This window comes from Eleutherodactylus coqui, chromosome 8 (genome assembly GCF_035609145.1).
Source record: "Eleutherodactylus coqui strain aEleCoq1 chromosome 8, aEleCoq1.hap1, whole genome shotgun sequence".
Classification (NCBI taxonomy): domain Eukaryota; kingdom Metazoa; phylum Chordata; class Amphibia; order Anura; family Eleutherodactylidae; genus Eleutherodactylus; species Eleutherodactylus coqui.
Genome location: NC_089844.1, coordinates 80,918,099 through 80,941,904, shown reverse-complemented (window position 1 = coordinate 80,941,904; position 23,806 = coordinate 80,918,099). Strand labels below are relative to the sequence as shown.

Below are 23,806 nucleotides of genomic sequence, written 5' to 3'. Positions count from 1 at the left end.
TTATTTTTTATCCTTATTTTCCATTTAGAATTCCCAAACCCAGCCCCTATATAACAGTAGTCATCTCTAGTTAGATCGTTCCATATTTTTATTTCAAATAATTTTGAACGTAAAGACGTAATAAAACATGACTTTCAACAGATATGGATGGGAGGACTCCTGGTTCCTGTAACCCTGTGTATCAAGATGACCTTAGACGTGGACTAAGGACTTTGGTTGGGCATATGCAATCCCTATGACTCTTTCTGACAGTCATTGGTGGAATGGATAACCATGGACACCGTTTTTTATATTAATCCCTATATTGGTGTCACTGTTAAGAAATAGCTTAGTTGTGCCTGCTTGTTCTCTACTTGTGCCATCGACTTGGTGTGAATGACATTTTCACTGCTTGTTCTCTACTTGTGCCATCGACTTGGTGTGAATGACATTTTCACTGCTTGTTCTCTACTTGTGCCATCGACTTGGTGTGAATGACATTTTCACGTGTACAGTGTGTGGTCGTCTGTAATTTTTTTTTAGACTTAGAATAATTTCCTTAAAAGTTGTACTCTTTCCCCAGCATACTGTAAAACCCATTTACAAAAATAGTAACATATATAAATAAATGGCCTACAAATTAAATAAAAAATGATTAAACCACTAACACAAGTTCTGTAAACATATGGCAGTATGGTAACTGAAATTGCAAACAGTGGACACATTTATTGTACTACAGTGTTTTATGTGAAACACACAAACAGTATAGGTTTGCATTCCCTTGACTGGTCCCAACAGGTTGAGAAGCCTCTGGTGGCTTCCAGAGTAAGTGTCAACTGGTATTTAAACAGTAACCACCAGTCAAGCTTGATACACCATCCCTTGACAAGAGGTCACTGTCTTATTATAGGCACTGACCTTGAGTACATATATGCAAGAACTGTCAGTTTGGCATAGATCTCCCAAAGGAGTCCTGTTGACACAGATGGGTCATCTTCACAGGTTGTAAACAATTTATCACACAAATGAAAAAAATGTGTAGTTTTATTTTTTATTCTCCCTTGCATCTTTGCTTTTGTCCTCTTTTTCTGCTTTGTCTTTTTCATGTTTCTCCTTTTCGGGCTTTGTTACACTATCATAAGATGGAGGTGATGTTGTCGATGGTGTCATGTCTGTCTTCTCAGTGGTTGAGTTCCCATTAAGCTTATCAATAACCATATCTTCTTTAATAGGTAAACTATTTACTTCTTTCATTTTATCTTTTCTATACATATATGAAGCTTTTTTTATTGTTTTTCTTAAAAAATAGGTCCGGAAACAACGTTGAATAATAACAGCAGACAGTTCCTCCTGTTTTCTCCGTAATGTAGATGTTATTGGTTCATAAGAGACTTTTGAAGGGTTGGAGGCCATAAATCTCTCTTCCATTGGTTGTCGGAGATTATCCATTTCATCTCCTTCACCCAACACACGCTTTGTAAAGGCAAATAAGATGTCAAGGCAGTGAATTCTGTCACCACTTACCATGGGAAGATCCATTGCAATAAGCTGAACTTTGTTTGGTTTTGGTATACGAAGAGGTGGATCCAATGCATCAGCAAAGTCAGTCAATTTACTATATTGAATAAATTGTGTTGCATCAGGATCAAACTTTTCCCAAACTTCATAGAACATCTCAAAGTCATCCTCCCCTAGAGGTTCTGCACTTTCTTCGGTGGCAACACTAAAATTCTCCAAAATGACAGCAATGTACATGTTTACCACCACCAAAAATGATATTATTATGTAACTTACAAAGAAGAAAATCCCAACAGAGGGGTTACCACAATCGCCTTTGACAGAACTCCCTGGATGTTCTGCATGTGGGTCACAGTCTGGTGCTCCACTGTTAAGAATCGGTGCCAAGAGACCATCCCACCCAGCTGATGTCGTAATCTGGAATAGGCAAATCATACTATTGCCAAAAGTTTCAAAATTAAACATATCATCAATTCCAGCTTCTTTCTTGACATAAGCAAAGTTGGACATTCCAAAGATGGCATAAATGAACATGACTAAGAAGAGCAGAAGACCAATATTGAATAAAGCAGGAAGTGACATCATCAATGCAAAAAGCAGAGTACGTATTCCCTTTGCTCCCTTAATGAGACGCAAAATTCTTCCAATCCTTGCAAGTCTAATGACTCGGAATAATGTTGGAGAGACAAAATAATTTTCAATCATGTCGGCCAAAAACATACCTGAATGAAGAGGAAACATCATTATTAGAGGCAAAATCTTTCATTCTTATTTTCTTTCTAGTTATATTACCTGAAATTTTCCTCCTGATAAAAATGGCACCTTCTTCAACTGCTAGGATTTTTACCCTCTTGATCAATGCAGGACTGATGAACCTATGTTTTTTTAGTCCTCACTATGTACTATGTAAAGCTGTAATGGAGGCTAATAGAATAATAAACCATAAAATATCTTTATTTAAAAAATAAGTAATTAAAAAGTGCTTGATTGGTCTAACAACAAGTTTCTACCATGTTTCCTCGAAAATAAGACAATGTCTTATATTAATTTTTGTTGAAAAAGGTTTAACTTTTTTACATGTATAGCTGCCTGGACACTATTTAAATTGACTTTTTAAATTAACTGTTAGCAGCGCTTAATTTTGGAGTAGGGCTTATATTTCAAGCATCCTCAAAAAGCCTGAAAAATCATTTTGCATCCTCAAAAATTCTGGAAAATCATGCTATGTCTTATTTTCAGGGAAACAGGGTAGTAAGTTAGGCAACATATAGCAGAAATTAAAGGGATTGTCCAGTTACTGGACAGCATTCACCCCCCCCCCCCTCCTGATAGCTGTAATTAAACACCCTCTAACTGACTGCAGTGGTCATCTGACTTGTTTTGACATTATCTGTCACAACAAACACGATGACTATGGAAAGGGTGTTTGTGCTGGATCGCGGTGGCACAGGAGGGGTAAATGTAACTCTTGCAAAAACAGCTAAATGGGTGCAGCGCTCAACTAAGTGTTTCTGACCATTTGTTTTAGTGATCAGTGAGGGTCTCAGCACTCAAAACTTCTGACATGTCACTATAACAAGTCAAAAGTTTTGAAAAAGTTTAGTTATACTTTAAGCTTTGCGGAAATCTCTGAATATGATCTATGATAGATGTGATATTAATTTTAAGCTCTAAACAATGAAACAATTCTTACCTACAATGGACAGAATGACAACAACAAAATCAAAAATATTCCATCCAATGGTGAAGTAATAATGACGAAGGGAAACCAGTTTTAGGACAAATTCACTAGTGAATAGGACAATGAAGACCAGGTTGATCCAATATAAGTTGTTTTCCATTTCATCACTTTGTTCGTCTGTTTCAATCATCATTGTTACCATGTTAAGGCAGATAAGGATCATGATGGTGATGTCAAATGCCTGCTTTGTCACAAAGTCGAAAACGAAGCCTTGATATTTATTCTGGAAAAAAAGTAAAAAGTTGAAATGAGAAAGAGGAAACTGTAAAAAAAGAATAACGGTAGATAAATAATGACTGTATTAGGCTGGGCTTCACATAAGTGAGTATTATATTGCACCCATCAAGATGTGTTTTACACGCAGATGTGAGGCGTTTTTCAGGCAAAAACTCCTGGCATTGCTTCTGTGAAACTTCGATCCTCTCGCACGTGTTTCACACATGTTTTCAGAAGACGTTCCTCAGCACAGATACACTAACGCATGTGCACGCCCCTGCACGTCAGTCTGGGTCACACAACCTCCAGTAGCTTGTCAAAGGTGTATACCGACATACATCTGAAGGCTATAAACTTCTCTGGGTGCTGATGCAAATCACAGTAGAGGCTTGTGAAGTGGCCTTTATGGCTTCTTCCTTTTGGGTTCTTCCTCCAGCATCAGATGGGGCAGTACACTGTGATTAGCAACAACCCGGGCCAGCGGCACGTTGTCCTGAAAGACCACAGCTAGCACTAAACTAAGCTCACTTATATGGCCCCTGTGCATTCATCTAACTGTTTCAGGGGTGTTTCTTGTGGGTTGTTTCAGTTCTGGCATTATCAGCTTACTTGACTGCATTTTTAACTATGCTGAAAATGCAGTTAAACGCTGTCAAAAATGCATGTTAGCACAGCTGAGAACACAGTAAACACTGCGGTAAAAAATTTGTGTTTTTACAAGCACATGTGTGAGAGTGGCCTAAGATTCTGTATACTGTGGGTGACATATTAGGTGTGGTTGGTATGAACTCAGAGGAAATACTCTACACAACACAATGGGATCTGTTACCAAGAGACTTTCTGATTTATTATATTAAGGCTTTTAAAGACAAATAGGAAAATTTCAAGAAACTTTTTGAAATTTCAAGAAAGATTTATACAGAAAAGGGTGTTACACAGCCGAACACAGGTACATCATTCATTTGGTTCAAATTGGTTTTCCTTTGAAGTGTAAAGAATGATCACATTCTGTTTACTCATCCCTCTGCTGGCTCCATTTACATTTCTAATGGAAATCTCCTGCATCTTGTCTTTGGAGACTCACCATCTTTGTCTCAGATGATAAACATCATTAACATAGTGTAAGGAATTTACTCTGAAGAACATTCTGCTTGAAGACATTGCCAAAATTAGACTGAAATACAAAACTAAATCATAGCAGATATAATTTCCCTCACAAGCAACAGCTGAGCTGGGTATTGTAACATTCTACTCCACCTGATGTGTGTATTAAGATGTTCTACAGCAGCTGAGCTAGGTATTATAATATTCTACTCCAGCTGAGGTGTGTATTATGATGTTCTGCAGCAGCTAGAACAGGGTATAATACAATATACATTGTAGTTGCTAAATAGAGATGAGCGAGCGTACTCGTTAAGGCAAAATACTCGAGCGAATATGGCCATTTTCGAGTACATGCCCGCTCATGCCAAAAGATTCGTGGGCTGGTGGGGGGCGGCGGGGGAGAGCGGGGAGGAACGGGGGGGAGGAGATCTCTCTCTCTGTCTCTCTCTCTCTCTTCCCTCCCCGCACCCCCATGCTCACTCCTGCAACTCACTGCTCACCCCCACCGGCTCGAGTATTTTGCCTTAATGAGTACGCTCGCTCATCTCTACTGCTAAATAATCTCTTTTCAAATAAGAGAGGAAATACTACATGTCAAGCAATCACTTGGGGACGTCTATGGGAAGAGATAAGCAGCACCTATGCAAAGCCACTTATCTCTGTTTAAGTGTCAGATTCTTATGAATATACTATGTATAGAAATATTATTTATAGACCTGACCATGGAAAATGTACACTGATGTGTATTAGGGCCCATTCAGACAGATGTATATTTTGGCTGTGTGCTGTCCTTGTATTCGAAAGATGGCACACAGCCCCATAATTACCTATGAGACTATTCACATGGCTGTTCTTTCACTTGGGCCAATTGTCTGTGTGAAAGTAATCGCTGCATGTCCTATTCTTGTATTCTCTTTCACAGATGAGAATACCACATGCAATGTGCAGAGTCCGTGTATGTCCAGAAGCATACAGGCATTTGTCCACATACTGTCTGATGTGAATAGTGCCCAAGTGCCTCAGGCACAACCGGCATACAGCTATCTCAATTTGACCTTACAGTTATGAAACACAGTAACACATGTTCCAGTGACAATTTTCTGAGAAGATAAGTTGCAGAAGACACTCATTACGATTGCACTTCCTGTTACCGCAAATGTGAAAATGACCGCCACATCAAACAGAAAAATGTAATTATCCCTGTAAGTGAAACAATAATAAAATCAATGAGAGAAGCACCTGCAATTACCAGCGCTGGCCACTACACAGGGATGAAAGCTATCTGCTTCTGCTCCATTGTTGTGGCCCTGACAACTTATCGTCTGGGGTCCCACGTGGCAGACCCCAGCCAATCAATACAAATTGCCCGGAAAACCCTCCACAGGGTATCACTAAGTTTCTGATTAGCGTGAGTCTAACCACTGGGACCTCAACGATTATGAAAATATGGGTCCCAAGCCTGCCTGAATAGACATGCGGTCAATTGTGTGCATTGACATGCGGTCAATTGTGTGCATTGGCGCTCCATTCATCTCTATGGCACTGCCAGAAAAAAATGAGCATAGCATTTGGTTATAATTGGCAGTGCCAGAATGATACATAGACCGTCAGCGCGCATTCTTCACTACTGCTTCATACATAGGGGAGACATGGGACCCCCATTCCTGTGGATAGGGGATACATTTTAAACTTGGGACAACCCCTTTAATTATCAGCCTGCATTCTGGAGGATTCAGAATTGCTTTTGTTTCTCTGTTGCTACGTTTTCTTATCAGATCACTGCCGCTATGAAAGGTAGAAGTTAATATATATGTAATAGTCATATATGATGATGTTCTCACCGGTGGTCTTGGAATGGGCTTTTGTGGTTTTTTCGATCCCAGCTTCTTCATTGCATTATAATATTTTTTCTGTTCTTCCGTCATGAAGATATCTTGACCTCCAAAGTAAAGAATTGAAATAAGAACTGGTTATAACCTTGTAAATATGCAGACAATTGATTCTGGACTATCGATAGAATTTTACATTCATATAGCAGTTTTTTGTTCTGTTTTATTTATTCTATAACACAATAGATTCCAAACTGTAGTTCCCCCAAGTTGCATAGAGCTACTGTAAAATACAACACCCACAGAAGTCTATGGGGCCGTACTATATCCCCATTTGCTTCAGATGTCATACAAAAGCTTATAGAGGCATAGTAGTAGTCCAGAGCTGAAGGAACTCTATGTGACATGTACAGGCCCCATGCAAACAGCTCTGCCACTTGCAGAAGGCTTTCATTCCTCTATTAGCATATTAAAAGGGTTATCCAGGAGCATATACTTCCCATGCCTCTCCCACTCCACCAGGGGTCTTCACTTCTGGATGCAGGGAAGAGCCGATGACATCACCACCACCAGGGACATGTGAACGTTGCAGCCAATTACTCATGTCATGATGTCATTGCTCTTCACCTGGAAGCGAAGACCAGTGGGAGCCAGGCACTAGCAGAATGAAATGGGTGAGTGGGTACAGAAGTTGAGTATGTCTTCTATTATGTTCATACTGCAGGCTGAGTTTTTTCTTTAATAAAAGCCCCCCAATAACCCCATTAAGCCTCGGTATATTATTAAGTAAAGAGCTGTATGATGCAGACAAATCCTTGGCGTATCACACATATTGCTATCAGAACAAAGTAATCATACTCCGTTATCTACAATACTTATCTTCTTTTTCTGTTGGTTGAAGTTGTCAATAATAACACCAATGAACAGGTTCAGAGTAAAAAAAGAGCCAAATATGATGAAGATGACAAAGTATAAATACATATAGAGGTTGTCTTCATATTTAGGCTGGTCCTCCAGCTGCAAGATATAAAGGAGATGGTATTACAAATTACAATACAGAGTAAAAGCCCCCCCCCCCCTCTATTAAATATAACTTTAAATAAATTAGTATAAAATCTCCAATGAATCCTTCAAAATGTATAAATATATCACCAGATCCGAACAATCAAACAGGTGTAACTTCTTTTTGGACAATTATTTAAATGAAGCCATAATGCATATATCACTGGAGGGTGAGATGACCCGGAGCAGACTCACGTATTTTGGCCATGTAATGCATGCTGAGTCGCTAGAAAAATCTATAATGCTTGGACAGATCAGTGGCAAAAGAAGACCTGGCCGCCAAAGAACACGGCGGCTGACACTGTCAGAGCTGATACTGGCATGGATATCACACAACAGAAAGAAGCAGTGCAAAAACATGGAGGGAGCTCATCTTTAGGGTCGCCGAGAGTTATGAATGACTAAACAGCTAACAACAACATAATACATGAAGCACAGATATAAACACTATCCTACTATACTAATTGGACACCTGAGCAAGGTTCAAAAGTAATATTTAGTTACATATGTTAATAGTTAATTGGTCCTAATGACATTGGATACTCTCTTTGGCATATCTTCTATTAATGACTAGTACATTTCAGCTGGTATTTCCCTCCATTCATCCTCTAAATGTCTGTGAAGTTCTCTGAAAGAAGATGCATGGGCCTGTCTGAAATGATGTAAGGAGTAGCATCATTGGACAGTTTAGTAATGGAAGAACGTTCTATGGAGGGAAGAATCCTGCTGCTCCATCTTCAAATCAAATGGATGTACCTGGGTGTGTAGGATACCCAGGAAATGCCTTTTGCCTAAATGTGTTATGCCAATAGCTAAGTATGGCAGAGATTTCGGTATGGTCTGAGAATATTTTATGTAGCATGGTCTCAGTCTGTTGGTTGTAACAGCAAGAACCATGAACATGGAGGTATACCTTGACATTCTAGACAATAATGTGCTGCTGACAATGTGGCAATATTCTGGGAATGGTCCCAACTTGATCCCTGTTGAACATCTTTGGGACAAACCGGGATGTCAGGTAAAAGATGACCCGGATATGAGCAGCGTCCATGTTCTCTGAGAGAAGTTGCCAGACATTTGCAGAAGTATGAGGCATTAGTAGAAAGCATGCTACAGAGAGTATCCAATGTCATTAGGGCCGCAGGAGCCCCACTAAGTAATAACATATGGAAATAAATACTAATTTTGATTCTGTACTCATGATATTGGCAGATCACCTCAATATACTCCATCATGGAACAGAATAGGTGCTAAAAGTCCGATCAGTGGTGGTCTTACCGCTGAAACCCCCACCAAATCCAAGATGGAGATCCTTCCTTGCTGCAGGTTCATTGCACTCTCTGGAGTGAGGAAAAGATTGACTGGAGCAGAGGTCTTGCCTGCATGGTGCCACTCAATTTATCTTCAATGGGACTGCCAAAGATAACCAAACGCCTGCACTTGGCTACTTCCATCAGCTCCACTTATATTAAATCAGTGGTGGCCTACATGTACCACTGCTGCTCCATTCAATCTTCATATCACTGCAGGGGATACTGTGAGCCCACAGTGATAAAACGTGGAGGACATCATACCCCTGGCCTCTGTTCTCGGGACGGTGAGCAGTGAGACCTCCACTGATCAGACTTTTATCACCTATTTTGTGGTTAGGTGCTAAAAGTCAATCTTGGTACAACCCCTTTACAGCAAGTCCTAAGAATGCCGGGCAATCTTATACTTTGGACTTCACTTAAAATTTTGCAATAGCCCCCATTGTTTTCCATGTGTTAACCTGATGCAGCATGAAATTATAAAATAAGAGATTTCATTGCAGAGGGAAAAAAAAGCCACTAAAGCATCAGGTTGCTTTTCTTCTGACATTACTAAGTACAGTAAGAGCCCATGAAGCCGCTGTCACACTAACATGGCATTAATAATTCATACAAACCTTCCGTGAATCTACAGCGGCATACATAATATCCATCCAGCCTTTAAATGTTGCCTGCAAGAAAAACACATTTAACATCATTATAACCGCCACCAAAGACTTGTGAACATGTTGGTTTTCATTTATGAAACTACTTGAACAACAAATTCCAGTATGTAGGGATTGTGTTTGCCTGTAGTTAAAGAGTTCAGCAATGGAACAAACAATATTGTACTCAAATGTTACTGCCGGAGCCCTAAAACCTCACGGACCTTTTTAGGGATTTTACCCATGTAGTGGTTTTACTACATATTTTTTTCTTCAGCTATCAAAATTAGTTTTGCAGTGTGTTTTTCCCTCATGACATATAGGGCTATTTTTTTTAATATATTTTTTTTCACAGATTTTGTTTAGCTTTATTAGGGATCAAAATGCTAAAAAAAACAATTTTTAAAAAGGTCTAGTGACTTATTTTTAAAATTTGTATATTTATGCTAAAATAAAGCACAAGAATGGGTTCCTTATTTTGTTTCAGACTTTTGATATATAATTTGTCTAGTCTGGAATCATAGGGCGCATATGGCGATAATTTAGGTTGGCGTCGATGGTGGGTCGTTTTCTTATATACATATATAGTTTTGGGTTTTTTTTTTAGGGTGCATTCAGACGAGCATGGTTTACACACTGCTACAGCAACGTTTAAACCACGCTGCTGATATGCAGGAATTCTGCGGTGAACGAGCTGCTCTGTGCTCCATGGAACAGCCCATTCACATGTCCATGCTGCGAGCAGAGTGCTGCCGTGGCTCCCATAGGAGCCTACGGTCAGCACCATGGACAGTGCTGCAGCATGGAGCTGATAGGCCAGTTGGCACTCGCTGGCCTATCTTTTCTACAAGCGCAGATTCTGCACTGGTAAAAAAAACTCAGTGTAAGTGCTTCCATAGCAACCTACTGTTTGCCATAGAAGCGTGGTTTACACATTGCTGTAGAAGTGTGTACACCACGCTCATCGGAGTGCACCCTAATCTTTACCTCTGCTCTTTCATCACCAATATACACTAAATGGGGTCCTACTAGGGAAAAGTAATATGGAAAAAGATCGGGGGTACTAGTGGACTGTAAACATAACTGGAGCAATGCCAGTCAGCTGCTGCAAAAACAAATAAAGTCCTGGGGTTCATTAAACGAGGTATAGGGGCGAGGGACGAGAACATTATTCTTCCACTATATAAGGCACTTGTGAGGCCTCACATGGAATACTGCGCACAGTTCTAGACACCGCTGCTCAGGAAAGATGTTACAGTGCTGGAGGGGGTTCAAAGAAGGGCAACTAGATAATTAAATGCAATGGGAGGACTGGAATACCCAGAGAGGCTATCAAAATTGGGATTATTCACCCTTGAAAAAAGACGTCTAAGGGGCAATCAAATAGCTATGTATAAATACATTAGGGAACAATACAAGGATCTCTCCTATGATCTGTTTATACCCAGTACTGCGACTGTAACGAGAGGGCATCCGCTACGTCTAGAGGAAAGAAGGTTTCATCACCAACACCTAAGAGGGTTCTTTACTGTAAGGGCAGTGAGACTGTGGAACTCTCTGCCTGAAGACGTGGTGATGGTAAAATCAATAGAAGAGTTTAAGAGGGGACTAGATGCCTTTCTAGAGTGCTATGATATCACAAGATATAGACATTATATAACCAGCGAGTTTTTGATCCGGGTCCTGGAGTCAGGTAGGAACTTTCAAAACGTTCATCCGGGGATTATTCTCACTGCCATTATGGAGTTGGGAAGGAAATTTTACCACAAAATGGGCTAAATTGGTTTCTGCCTTATTGGGATTTTTTTTGCCTTCCTCTGGATCAACAAGGAGGGTGGAAAACAGATGAACTAGATGGACGTTGTCTCCCTTCAGCCTAACATACTATGTTACTATCTTATATACAATTTGTAGTCCTATAACTCTAGACTATTATGATGTAAATGCCAGGTCTTCCTCCCATTTATCATCCTGTCTAGTTTCAGTGTAAATTAATCACACTGAATCTGTTCTATCCTGTATTAATGTTTCCTCACTTACACTCTGACCTGCCTAATGAAGGGGCATTAAAGAGCCTCAAAAATTTGCATATATAATTTTTTGGTTAGCCAATAAAGATATCCCCTCTGTAACACTTTTGCCTTTTTTATACAAGAGTATTTACCGTAACTTTAATGTAATTAAGAAACGCTTGTCATATGCTGCATTTTTTGTCGCAAATACATTTGGATATGTCAATGCGACCCACTGAATGACCACTTTATCACAGACACTTGCTGTTTCACAACTGAAGCTAATTTCCATGATCCTAGAGTGAAGTATAAAATCGAGTAAGCAAGTTTTCAGTGTGAATCCATAGTAGATGGGAAAACTGAGTAATCTGAGCAACTTCCAACTAGACCGGGTCATAAGTACTAGACTAGCTGGGGGCAGGATTTCATACACTGCCAACCTTGTGGGTTTTCTTGTACATCAGTATGTTGAGTATACCAAAAATGGTGTGATGGAGGAAGAACATCCATCGTAAGGGGATCCTGTGGATGTAAATAACTTATCAACTAAAGGGATCCGAGGATGATAACAATCATTCTGAGAGAAAAGTTTGGTATCATTTTAGCTAGTAGAATAAAATGTTATTGTTCGCAGTGAGAAAAAAAAGTAATCTTATAGATATGATACCCTTTAATGGCTATGAAAAATAAATGGTCAACAAAGTATTAGTTTTAGGGTGCGCATATTTTTGCAACCACATTTTAGTTTTTTTTTATTTTCCACCCTAAAAGATTTCAGTTTGTTTTTCAGTGGAATTAAATCACATTGAGGGTGCATTCAGACAAGCATGGTTTACACGCTGCTACAGCAATGTGTAAACCGCGCGGCTGACATGCAGGAATTCTGCAGTGAACGAGCTGCTCCATGCTCAACGGAGCAGCCCATTCACATGTACGTGCTGCAAGTAGAGTGCTGTCGCGACTCCCATAGGAGTCTGTCGTCAGCACCATGGACAGCGCCGCAGCACGGAGCTGGCAGGCTAGTCGGCACTGGCAGTCCTATTTTTTACCAGTGCAGAATCTGTGCTGGTAAAAAAGCTTTGTGTGAGCGCTTCCATAGCAACCTATGCCCGAGACTAAGCAGCAAAGTGGACGAGATTTCCAAAAATCTCGTCCACATGCTGCGAACAGTCCATTGCGTCTAAACCGCACTAACACTGACATGCCGCACCGAAATCAAAGCCATCGCATGTCAATTGTATCACTGTTTCCACTGCGGGCGCTCTCCTCTTTATGCGGAGAGTGGCCACAGCGGAATAAGCTGCTTTCAAAACCCACACCAAAACCCATAGGACTTCAGCTGCGGAAGTCTCCTGGAATTGTGGACATTACACAAGATTTCCGCAGGATTTCTGCCCTGTGTACCCAGCCTTACTAAGAACAATGATATTTTATTCTGCTTGCTAACACGGCACCAATTTTTATTCTCAGAACTATTAACTATCGTGTACAAATTCGTGTGAATGCACAACTCAAGGTTTCTTAGCATGCACGGATTAGCAGATGACCAGTTTCAGTGCCATTGCCATCTAAGAGAAACAGAAAGTTAATACTCCAGATGGCAAAAGATAACTGAGCCATTGAAAAACATTGTCTGGTCAGATTAATCTAGATTTCTGTTGCATCATGCTCATGGGAGGGTCAGAATTTGGGGCAAGCATCATGTCAACAGTTCAGTGTGATGGTGGTGGAGTAATGGTGTGAGGAATGTTTTCTTGGGTCAAGAGGGGTGTTGTCTCTCCTTAAGGAGAGCACCCAAAAAGTGTGTGGAGACACCAAGGGGGTGAGTGGAGGTATGTCATCGTCTCTCTCCAAAAAAGCACCCAGAAGGGATGTGAGAAGACACCTGAGAGGTGAGTGAGGAGACTTATATGGCCATGCATGCTCCTCTGGGTAATTTGTGCAAATAAGGAAGCTGGAACAATCCCTCTGCAGCGCCACCTATTGGATGACAGCATTCCTTTAAATCAATGTACAACTTTTTAACAAGTCTTTAAAACAATAATTGGGAATAGGAAACCAAGCCAGAAAACAATACGCCAAGCTTTCGTGGTACACCTTGGGCCCTCTGATATCTATTGATACAACACTGTGCCGAATTGCTGCAGTTCTAAAAGTCAATAGAGGTGCAGCTCATTATTAGACAGGTGTCTCTAAGTGGCCACTTAGTGTAGCTATAAACCTATATCTAGCACGGACATTTCTAACAAGTCCTTTAAATGACTGTAGATGGAAATATGGAGCACACTTACCACTTGAAGTAGTGCAAGGTAACCTGCTCCCACGTTATCAAAATTGACTTTTACATTCTTCCACCGAGCAGTCTGATTTGCCTTCATTAGCTGAAGACACTCCGTTCTGTTATTAACTTCAGTATCGAGGAACATTTCACCCGTCGTCGTATTGACACAGTGATAATACTTTCCCGCAAAAAGATTCACTCCCATTATGCTGAAAATCAACCAAAATATAAGGCAGACCAGCAACACGTTCATAATGGAGGGAATCGCTCCAATCAACGCATTCACAACCACCTAGTATAATGATCAGGAAAAAAGATAGTTAGTTTTGGACGGTACAGAAAACACTTATCAGGTTGGTATGAGATATGGAAAAAAAACTAAAATAAATCTAAGCAGATGGATCGTGTGGGAAGAAAACTCGCATGTCACAAAATTAAAAAAAGGAAATGATAACGATATAGAAAAATAAAGACCTGAGAGTGGAAAGACGGACGCACAGACATGCAAACTGCAGAAAAAAAGAGAAAAATGTTAAAATAAAGTAATAAAGGACACAAGTCAAATAAAAAGAAACCATATTGAGTAGAAATCATAAATTGGAAAATAACCACATGACAAAATATGTCCAGAAAATGGAAAAAATGGAAAAAAAATCTTGATACATAAAAACATTTGCTATGATACATTGGAATTGCCATGAAGAAGCAACATTCATTTAAGTCTGAAGCATGCACTACTCTCTTAATATTTACACATGCTCTAATGAGTAACTGCATATTGTGATTGCGGTGGGCATGCCTTATATTACCATTACTGTTGTATTCCTTAATAACTATGATATGGATATTTCCATTTGTTATGTGCTGTGCTTTCACCTAAGCTGTCCCACCGTGTATGCCAATTTTGCAATAGCATTCTGAAACCCATAAAAATGAGCTGTTGCTTATGGTAGTATGGTATATACTGAATTACAGCATTCTTTATAAGATTTTTTTCAAACATGCCTTAAAGGGAATCTCTCACCAGGTTCATGACGCCAGAACCACAGGCAGAATGAACCCAGGTCCGGAATGCCCATTACTCCAATGTATGAAATGCTGTGGTGGGTCAGAATGAATAAACTTCAAGTTGTCAAGTTTAAGAGGGTGAGCCACGCCGCATTCTCCCTGCTTGCAGCCTGTTTTCTGACAGCTCTCCCCTATATACAAGCTGTCAGTCTACATGATTGGGGCGCTAAAGGCCGACATAGCCTGCCCCTTCGACTTGAGCGATCCATTCCAAGTCAAACTTTAAAGTGTTTATTCTGACAGCAATTCACAATAACACTTACATGGGGGCAATGAGTATGTTTGTTCCGGGTTCATACTACCCAAAGTTTGGACAGCATTGACCTGAAAACAGGTTCCCTTTAAATGGATTCTCCAGGACTTTTACTGTTGATGAACTACTTCTCAATATAGGTCATCAGTTGTTGATCACTAGGAGTCTGCAAGTTGGGATCCTCACTAGAGATGAGCGAATATACTCGTTTCTAGTAATTACTCGATCGAGCACCGCGATTTTCGAGTACTTCTGTACTCGGGTGAAAAGATTCGGGGGGCGGGAGGAGGCGTGGCGGCGCGGGGGGTAGCAGCGCGGAACAGGGGGGAGCCCTCTCTCTCTCGCTCTCCCCCCCACTCCCCGCTGCAACCCCCCACTCACCCATGGCGCCCCCCGAATCTTTTCGCCTGAGTACGGAAGTACTCGAAAATCGCGGCGCTCGGGTGAAAAAGGGGCGTGGCCGAGTAGGTTCGCTCATCTCTAATCCTCACCAATCAGCTGATTCCTAGCACCGCTATTAGTGTGGAGAGTGCTGGAAGTAGATATTGCTGACTGATGAGGATAGATCATCAACAGTAAAAGTGCTGGACAGTTTCTTTAAAGGGATAGAATGACTAACAACTCATAGATGAGTAAGGGTGGACACCCACTTGCGATTTTTTTCCCTGCGATGTGACAGCGATGATTATGACCAATTATTTTCAATGGTTTCATACTCATTCGCGATATTTCAGCAGAGCTTCGCATCGCAGAGAAGAAATCTGCGATATCACTTAGTGTTTTTAATGGGGCCAGCGGCAGCAGCGCTAGCCCTAAGGAAAACATAGGGATAATATCGCGGACTTCTGCCACAGCTGCGACAGCTATGGCAAGAGTTTCCTTCCTCCCCACTATTCATTGATGAATAGCTAAGCGCTGCCTGTAATTGGCTGAGCGCTCAGCCAATCAGCACAGCCCTTTCAGGAGGCGGGGATTTTTAAATCCCCGCCTGCTGAAAGTACTGGACAGCAGTGCAGGGGAGCCAGCCGAAGGACGCGTCTGAGCGGCAGACAGGTGAGTAAAGATTTTTCAGTTTTTTTTCAGCAGCTAGGGATGATTTTAAGGGGAAGGACTTATATTTTAAGCCCTCCCCGAGAATCATGCTGCAGGGATTGCAACAAACCACTGCTTTCAATGGGGCCGGCAGCAGGGCCGACCCCATTGAAAGCAATTGGATGGCATTCTGGACTTCTGCCACAGCTGTGACAGCTGTGGCAGAGGTCTGAGATATTCTCCCTATGTTTTCAATGGGGCTAGCGCTGCTGCCACTGGCCCCATCGAAAACACTGGTGATATTGCAGCATTTTTTTGCGCTGCGAGACGAGTGTTTTTACATGCTCTCGCAGCGCAAGAAATAAAAACGCCAGTGGGTGTCCACCCTAATTCTAAGGATTGGACTACCTTTTTTCTGGATTTCTATATGCTCTAAAAGGGCCAAAAAGGACGCAGGTGATATAATAAGTTAATCACTATAAGGAAGAACAGCACATAATCTGATATAAAAACAGCAAAGCCAAATAATAGTAATAGAAACATTGCTAATATAAATTAGAGAACTGGTTAGCCAAACTATTACCATCCCAGCATTTACTAACTGAGGGTTCATCCTAGATTTACATTTTAGTGCTACGTTTCACTCTCAGTGCTCTTAATGACTTCTACATGCTGTCCACAATGCCTGCTGCAGAACCATGGGGTGCAGGGTACATTGCCTACAAGTCTTCAGGACCCTGTTGGTCTTGCTGTAGGTGTTAGGGGCAGCATGAGGCATCTGGTGGCAGTATAAAGAGTATTGGGTATCCTGGTAATATACACAATGGAGAACCCTCGGTAAGCAAAGTTGAGGTATTATCAGTCGAAACTATAGCTGGAGTTTTCTTTTATGGGAATTTTTGAAAACTATCATCAATTATATAGTTAAAAATATCTAAAAGTGAATTTTGCATGAAAGGAGAACTATTAGGATAACCTGGCAGGATAATATATATTTTATCATGCTAACTCAATTAAAGTACAAGCAATTACTGTGTATACAGATGTAACAAAGTTTAACTTAACTTTTAATGCATTATGATAGTAGTTAGTTATTAAGCTTCTATAGTAACTAGGATGCCAAGAGATATTTTCTTAACTGTGGTGGAAGGGCTATCCTCACAGGCTGCTCCCATGCACTCATTGGCTAACAGATCTGTTTTCACTGTGTTTGCAATCTTTACATTCTCTGCCTCTCCTCCTATTACAGTATGTGTGTGTATAGTATATCAGATCTACTAATATTTTGGCTAGAATGTCTCTGAATGCCTGACTCATAGAATCATCCTGAAAAGGCATAGGGGTGGGCATTGAAATACTGTCTCCCTGCTGACTTGACCAGAGACAGCACAATGTAGCATGGGATGTCAGGGAAAGGAAGTACAGGACAGTGAACTACTGGCAGAATGCTAGTCTTGTGACACGCTCCCTGACTGATAGTGAATTGCCAAATGCAGGGCAGTTGAAAAATGGGGAAGACCACTTGAAAATTAAATCTTACAAAAACATGGTGCAAACAACACCAATTGAGAGGGTCGGGACATCCTGGTGTATTTTAAAAAACTATTACAGTCAAGTTAAACTTTGCTACATCTGTATTCCATAGGTTCAGTCTACAGCTGGTTTGCCAAAATAGCTTGGCTCAATGTACGGACGTTATTTCAATTTCTCTCCATAAAATCATCAGTAGGTAATCAAGTTAAATGCAGCGGTGTAGCTGTAGGGAGAAGAGATAGCAGCTGCATCTTGCCCTTGTGCCACAGGTAGTCCAAAAACCTCTCTATCATATATTAAAATGTATTGTTTGATACCCTAAAAGAGTAAGTGATTAGAAACAATATGGCAAATTTACAAATACTGGGGCTTACCTCCCTAGACCAGCATCTCACATGCTAGTCTAAGTAAATACTGTGCAAATTGTAATAGGCATGATCTTAGAAAGTTTGCGCTATTTGACACATATTGATTTAGCCCCAGAAAACGCCATCCCAATTAAAAATATTGTACATTTATTCATAGGGCTGAAAGGTTTTTCCGCTAATAGTTCTCCTTTAGATCAATAACCTTCAGTCAATAATTATACTCCGTATCTAAAGCAGAAGGTGAAATGAGAATTTTGTATCTGGTATGATAGGTACAATGCGACGCATGCATTGCTATAAGTTAATATTGTCAGCATTGCAGCAGAATCAACAGGCAACTGTGTCATGATAATGTGATCCAGTTTAGATTTCAACATATGTTAAATTAGTAATAGAAAATGTATTATTCCACCAATTTACATTTACTATAATGGACTATTACACACACATATATATATATATATATATATATATATATATATACACACATATATATATATATATATACATATATATATAAATATATATATTCTCATCTTCTGAAGCTTGTACCACAATGATCACTATAAGGATGGTGCTTTGTTTCATGTAACCCCTTGAGTGGCGGGTTTCCTACCACCCTATCGTGCCCACCAGGGCAGGTTTTTTAAAATGGTCTAATCATTCAATTTCAACTAATTTTGCAGTTGCGTCTCAAGAGCCATAACTTTTTCATTTTTCCATTGACATGGCCATATAAGGGCTTGTTGTTTGTGGGACAAGTTGTGATTTTTTTAAACAGGGGGGAGGAAAAAAAAGAAATGGGGAAAAAAGAAAAAAAGGGGCCATGTCATTAAGGGGTTAAATAATGTATTAACTTCCTTCTCTGGGTCATTACGACGCATGGATACCACATGTGTGATTGTATTTTTGATTTTTTACAAAGTAAAGGGAGACAAGTGTTTTTATTTTTTTTTTATAATTTTTTACCTTTTTTAAAAACATTTTTTTGTCCCTTTAGGGGACTTCCACAGGGACCCATCAGGACCCCCTGATCATATTCCGGGGGTCCGATGGTGACAGCCCTTTACATGCTGCAATGACAGCCCTTTACATGCTGCAGTCACATAGACTGCAGCATGTAAAGGGTTAACACAGCAGAGATCGGAGGTTTTCTCTGATCTCTGCTGTAAGAGCAGGTACTTAGCTGTCCTCTCACAGCCAAGCACCAAGCTCTCCCTGCCACAGAGACCATCGGCTTGCTTCTGACAAGCTGATGGTCTCTATGGCAACCTGTAAACAAAGCAGGAGATTGCCGGCATATCGGCAATATCCTCCGATGGTTTTTCAAAGCCCTTGCTTTGTTCTCTGTGGGTCTGTGCAGGCAGAGCACAATGTCACAGCTTGTGGCATTGTGCTCTGCAGCTCCCATAGTGATACATAGCCCGGAAATCTTCCGGGCTATGTCGCTATGAGCAGTGGAGCTCCTCCCGGAAAATTTCCGGGCGTGCCACTCAAGGGGTTATTCTAAACATGCACTGTCCTACCAAAAGTAATTGGACATCTGAGCAAGAGTCAAAAGTAGAATTTATTTCCATATGTTAATACTTAGTGGAGCTCCTTTGACCCTAGTGACATTAGATACTCTCTGTGGCATTCTTTCTACTAATGTCTGATAGACTTCAGTTGGCGTTTCCCTCCATTCATCTTGCCATTTTCTAACTCTACTATGCACTGCTATGTGATTGGCCAATGCAGACCACATGAGCAGTCTCATGAGCAACTGAATGGGCAAAGCTACTGTGCCCATGCAATCACCAGGACACAAACCTATGTCAAGGTTCATCAAAGTGTCAACCTGAGGATTGAGTTAATGGGGTTGTTCCTTTACAGAAAACCCCTTCATCAACTCCCAATAATCCCTGACAAAGAGCTAATTTTGCAAGGAGTTGTCATGGTAGTTGCAAGGTAATTGTAGTAGTTTATGGAGACTCTCCACTGTAGCTCATAGAGAGGGATGCCCCACAATGACATCCATATGCCCTATAATAGACAACAGGGTTTATTTACTTAGTCCGGCGCATCACATGCTGTTCTACGTAATGCTACCAGTGATCAATGTATTAAAGGTACAAGTCTGTTTGCCTCAACTGGTGGCACCTCTATGCTCCCAACCAGCTAGGAGCTTGAGTAGGTTTTTGCTATAATCTACACTAGTTTCTGGCATAGATTATAGTAAATATGATGGGCTGTGTGACTATACCACTAATTCCAGGTCCCACTACTTTTTAAAAAATGAGGCAGGGTGTGGGTGGTCACGACTGAAAAGCTGCAGTTTTGGTTGCCGTAATTGTGAGTTTTAGATGTCCACATTTTGCTTTCCTGGGCTTGATAAATAGGACACAATCTCTTTAAAGACTTGTCTATGATTATTCTTAAAGGGGTTCTGACACAAATAATGTTTTTATGCTTTAGCAGCCATTGTTCCCTGGTCTGCCTAATGGACCCAGGGAACCCACGATTAATGGCTGCTAAAGCATAAAAAGATAATACTTACCTGTTCTTCTGTTGTTGTTGACATCGGGGGGGGGGGGGGTCATCTCCCGGCAGGCGCTGCTCTTCCTCTTCTTCCTCCACGAGCCGCGCCGCTCCGGGATCGCGCGCATGCGCAGTGGAGAGGTGCCCTCTGACAGGAGTCAGGACGGGCTGCGTCTCCACTGCGCATGCGCAGCACTCCGGAGTTCAGCCGGACGGACGGGCCGCCCACAGCAAGCACTGCTTGTGACGTGCTTGCTGTGAGCGGTCCGTCCGTTGACCTCGGAAGTGCCTGACAGACGGACCAGAGCAGGAAGCAGTCTTTTTGACCGCTCCTGCTCTGCTTTAAAGGCACAGAAGAAGATGCCGGCTGGAGGGGACATGCCTGGCGATCGGGCCAGGCCAGGCAAGGTGAGTACAAATTTTTTTTTTTGATGTCAGAACCCCTTTAAATACTATGCAAGAATTAGGAGACCAAGATGAGGCTGCAGATTATTTAGACTATGTTCACACTTCTGTCAAGTTTTTTGTCTTTTTCATTTCTGTCGTAAAAGCAGAAAAATGAAAATAATGGATTGCTAGATCATCACACAATGGCAACTATTAATTTATAATGGGGTCTGTCAGATTCATGTAAATGGGGCTGACGGAAATAGCCAAGCGCCAGGAACACGCACCAATTAATGTTTTTGTAATTGAACAACTTGGCTACTTCCATCAGCCCCACTCCATGATTGGAGATGGGGCAAACAGGACCTCACATTCTCGGCATCAGTGGGGAATGAGGGTGGGGGGTTCCAGCAGTCAGAACCCACTGATCTATTAGTTTTCAAGTATCCACTGGATGGGTGAAAACAGATAAAACACTCCGTCTCCAGAATATTCCCTTGATGATACTTTCCTTTGTAGATTTAGTAAAAGCCTACAGTTTAGTAAATGGGCAAGATTTTTGTTTTCCACAGCTCTGCTCTAGTGGCTTTTTTTTCTGACTCCTAACAATGCGGTACAATCTTATTATTCAAGAAATGAAATTTCTGGAATTTCAAGACTGTTCAAATTTACTTGCTGTGGGAAAAAAACACTTATTTCTGAACCATCAAGTAGAAAATAAGTCATATCAGCCGTACCGTGGCTTGGTTACCATGGAGCTGGATATCTGAATTTTAATGAACAGCTAGTTTAGCTAATGCTCTTCTAGCCAGGAATAGGAATATATGTTGTCCTTGCTTAAGACAGGGTTATATTATTGATACAAATGAACTGGCTGCTGTATATTGTAAAATCCAAACACTATTCCTTTTCTAGCAAACAAAGGCTTAGCCTAAATCCTATCGAAAATGGAAGAAACCCGTTGCAGATGTCACAAGATAGTGAATGACTGTCAATGATGTTGGCACATATACATCAATAGACATATTGCACTGAATGGCCACTTTATGAGATGTATTGAACATCTATTCAAAGAGAGAAGAGGAGAGGGTGGAGTAACTTCTAATTTGAATGTGATCGAAATGATGGACAGAGTACTGGAATAGTCAGTAAGGTGCTTCCAGTCCAGAAATCACCGCCAAGAATAACGGAGGCATTGAGTTATCAGCCACAAGAGCCAGAAAATACTGGACTATAGGCACAACCCTTAGAACAGAAGGCTAGTTTAAGATGTGGGAATTAACCCAAATCTTCTTTATTGTTATTTAATTAAATTTCCAGCCAGCTCATTAACACATTACCTGTATTTCTTCTTTAGCGTGTGGCTAAGCCCTCCATCCGGTCTATTGCTGCACTCTTTCCAGCCATTCTTGAACAAGGGGCCGTGACCAGAAAATGCATTAATGTGCTGGCTGTTCATTTATTTTACTAACAATAAAGAAGAATTGGGTTAATTCCCTAATCTTAAACTATCCTTCTGTTCTAAGGGTTGCATATGTACTGTGTTTCCCCAAAAATAAGACCTGCCCCTAAAATAAGCCCTACCCCGATTTTGAAGGGGATGAACTTGAAATATAAGTCTTACCCTGAAATTAAGCCCTAGCTACACTATTCGGAAAAAAAGCAATACTTACCTTGCAGGTGCCATCCGGGTCCCTCCCACCGGTTGCTGCAGTCCAGGCAGGCTTCCTTGCAGTTCTTAGCACGGAGAGAAGATTGCTTGCTGGTAATGGGGTTTGTAAACCTCGCCTCCAGCAACTGATTATTCTGGTTTTCGAGCACTGCGACCCAGCCATTCACTGTAGCACTCGAACCAATCACAGCCATCGCACTGACATCCCCTGAAAATAAGACCCTGTGCCTCTTTTGGGGCAAAATTTAATATAATACAGGGTCTTATTTTTAGGGTAACATGTGAGTCCAGCATTTTATGGTTTCTATGGCTTGATCCTCTTCTGGCCTTCAGATTTGCATCAATTCATCATGGCAAAAATTGTACTGGACCTTGAAATTGTTTTGCAGGAATATTAGACCCAGTGTGTGTCAAAAAGACATTCCCTATACTATTACTCCACCTTTACCAGCCGGAGCTACTGATACTTGACAGGAAGGGTTCATCGATTTATGCTTAATATGCCAAATCCTGAACCTCCTATCAGTATGATGCAACAGAAACCTGGATTAATCTGACCAGACGGCATTCTAATGGTGCTTAGTGATCCAATTGCTGTGCTCTTTTGCCCACTGGTGTTTTGCCTTTCTATTTCTTAGACAGCAATGGCGTGGTAATAGCTTGTGTGCTGATACATTCCATTGGTGCTAAGGGACGGCATGCATTTGGACTTGTAAGTTAGAGCACCAACATTGTATTCAGCTGCAATTAGCTTGAATGCACATTGCCTGTTAGTCTGGATGATTCTTGACATCCTTCTCTAACCCCTTCAGTTGATAAGTTGTTTATATCCACAGGATCCACTTTTCACTGCATGTTTTTTCCTTGATCACACTATCCACATAGTTGCACCAGAAGACCCCAAAAGGTTGGCAGCGTATGATATCCTGGCCCCGGTTAGTCTAGCACTGATGACCACATCTCATTGGAAATAGCTCAGATCGCTGGATTTTCCAATTCTAATGTGGATTCACACAAACTCATCCACAGAAAATCTATTCACTTGATTATATGCTGCATTCCGGGTCATGCATCTAATTTCCATAGAGGGAAGCTTCACTCACGAAAGGGTCAACATCTCTAAAAAAAAGTGTCCATTTAGTGTAGTTAAACGTTAAATAACTGGGAGTAATTTTAGAGTTGGCCTTTCACTAGGACTAATGATTTAAATCAATCATAAATAATAATTGCGGAAATAATCGCTACATTATATTGGATTTCTAAAAATAAAGCCATCCAGC

At 41.0% G+C, this 23,806-nt stretch overlaps 1 protein-coding gene across 9 annotated transcripts in view; it reads right to left on the bottom strand.

Moving 5' to 3' along the window:
* Window positions 1-684: 684 nt before the first annotated feature.
* Window positions 685-23,806, bottom strand: part of LOC136576552 (sodium channel protein type 2 subunit alpha) — a 138,666-nt gene continuing 115,544 nt past the window's right edge. For all 9 annotated transcript variants that reach the window (XM_066575914.1, XM_066575917.1, XM_066575920.1 and 6 more), the window contains 6 exons: window positions 13,707-13,988; window positions 9,377-9,430; window positions 7,267-7,404; window positions 6,400-6,504; window positions 3,191-3,461; window positions 685-2,219 (listed from right to left, as the gene is read on the bottom strand). In XM_066575914.1, the coding sequence (XP_066432011.1) occupies window positions 1,024-2,219; window positions 3,191-3,461; window positions 6,400-6,504; window positions 7,267-7,404; window positions 9,377-9,430; window positions 13,707-13,988 (2,046 nt within the window). In that variant the 3' untranslated portion in view covers window positions 685-1,023. The remainder of the gene's footprint in view (window positions 2,220-3,190; window positions 3,462-6,399; window positions 6,505-7,266; window positions 7,405-9,376; window positions 9,431-13,706; window positions 13,989-23,806) is intronic.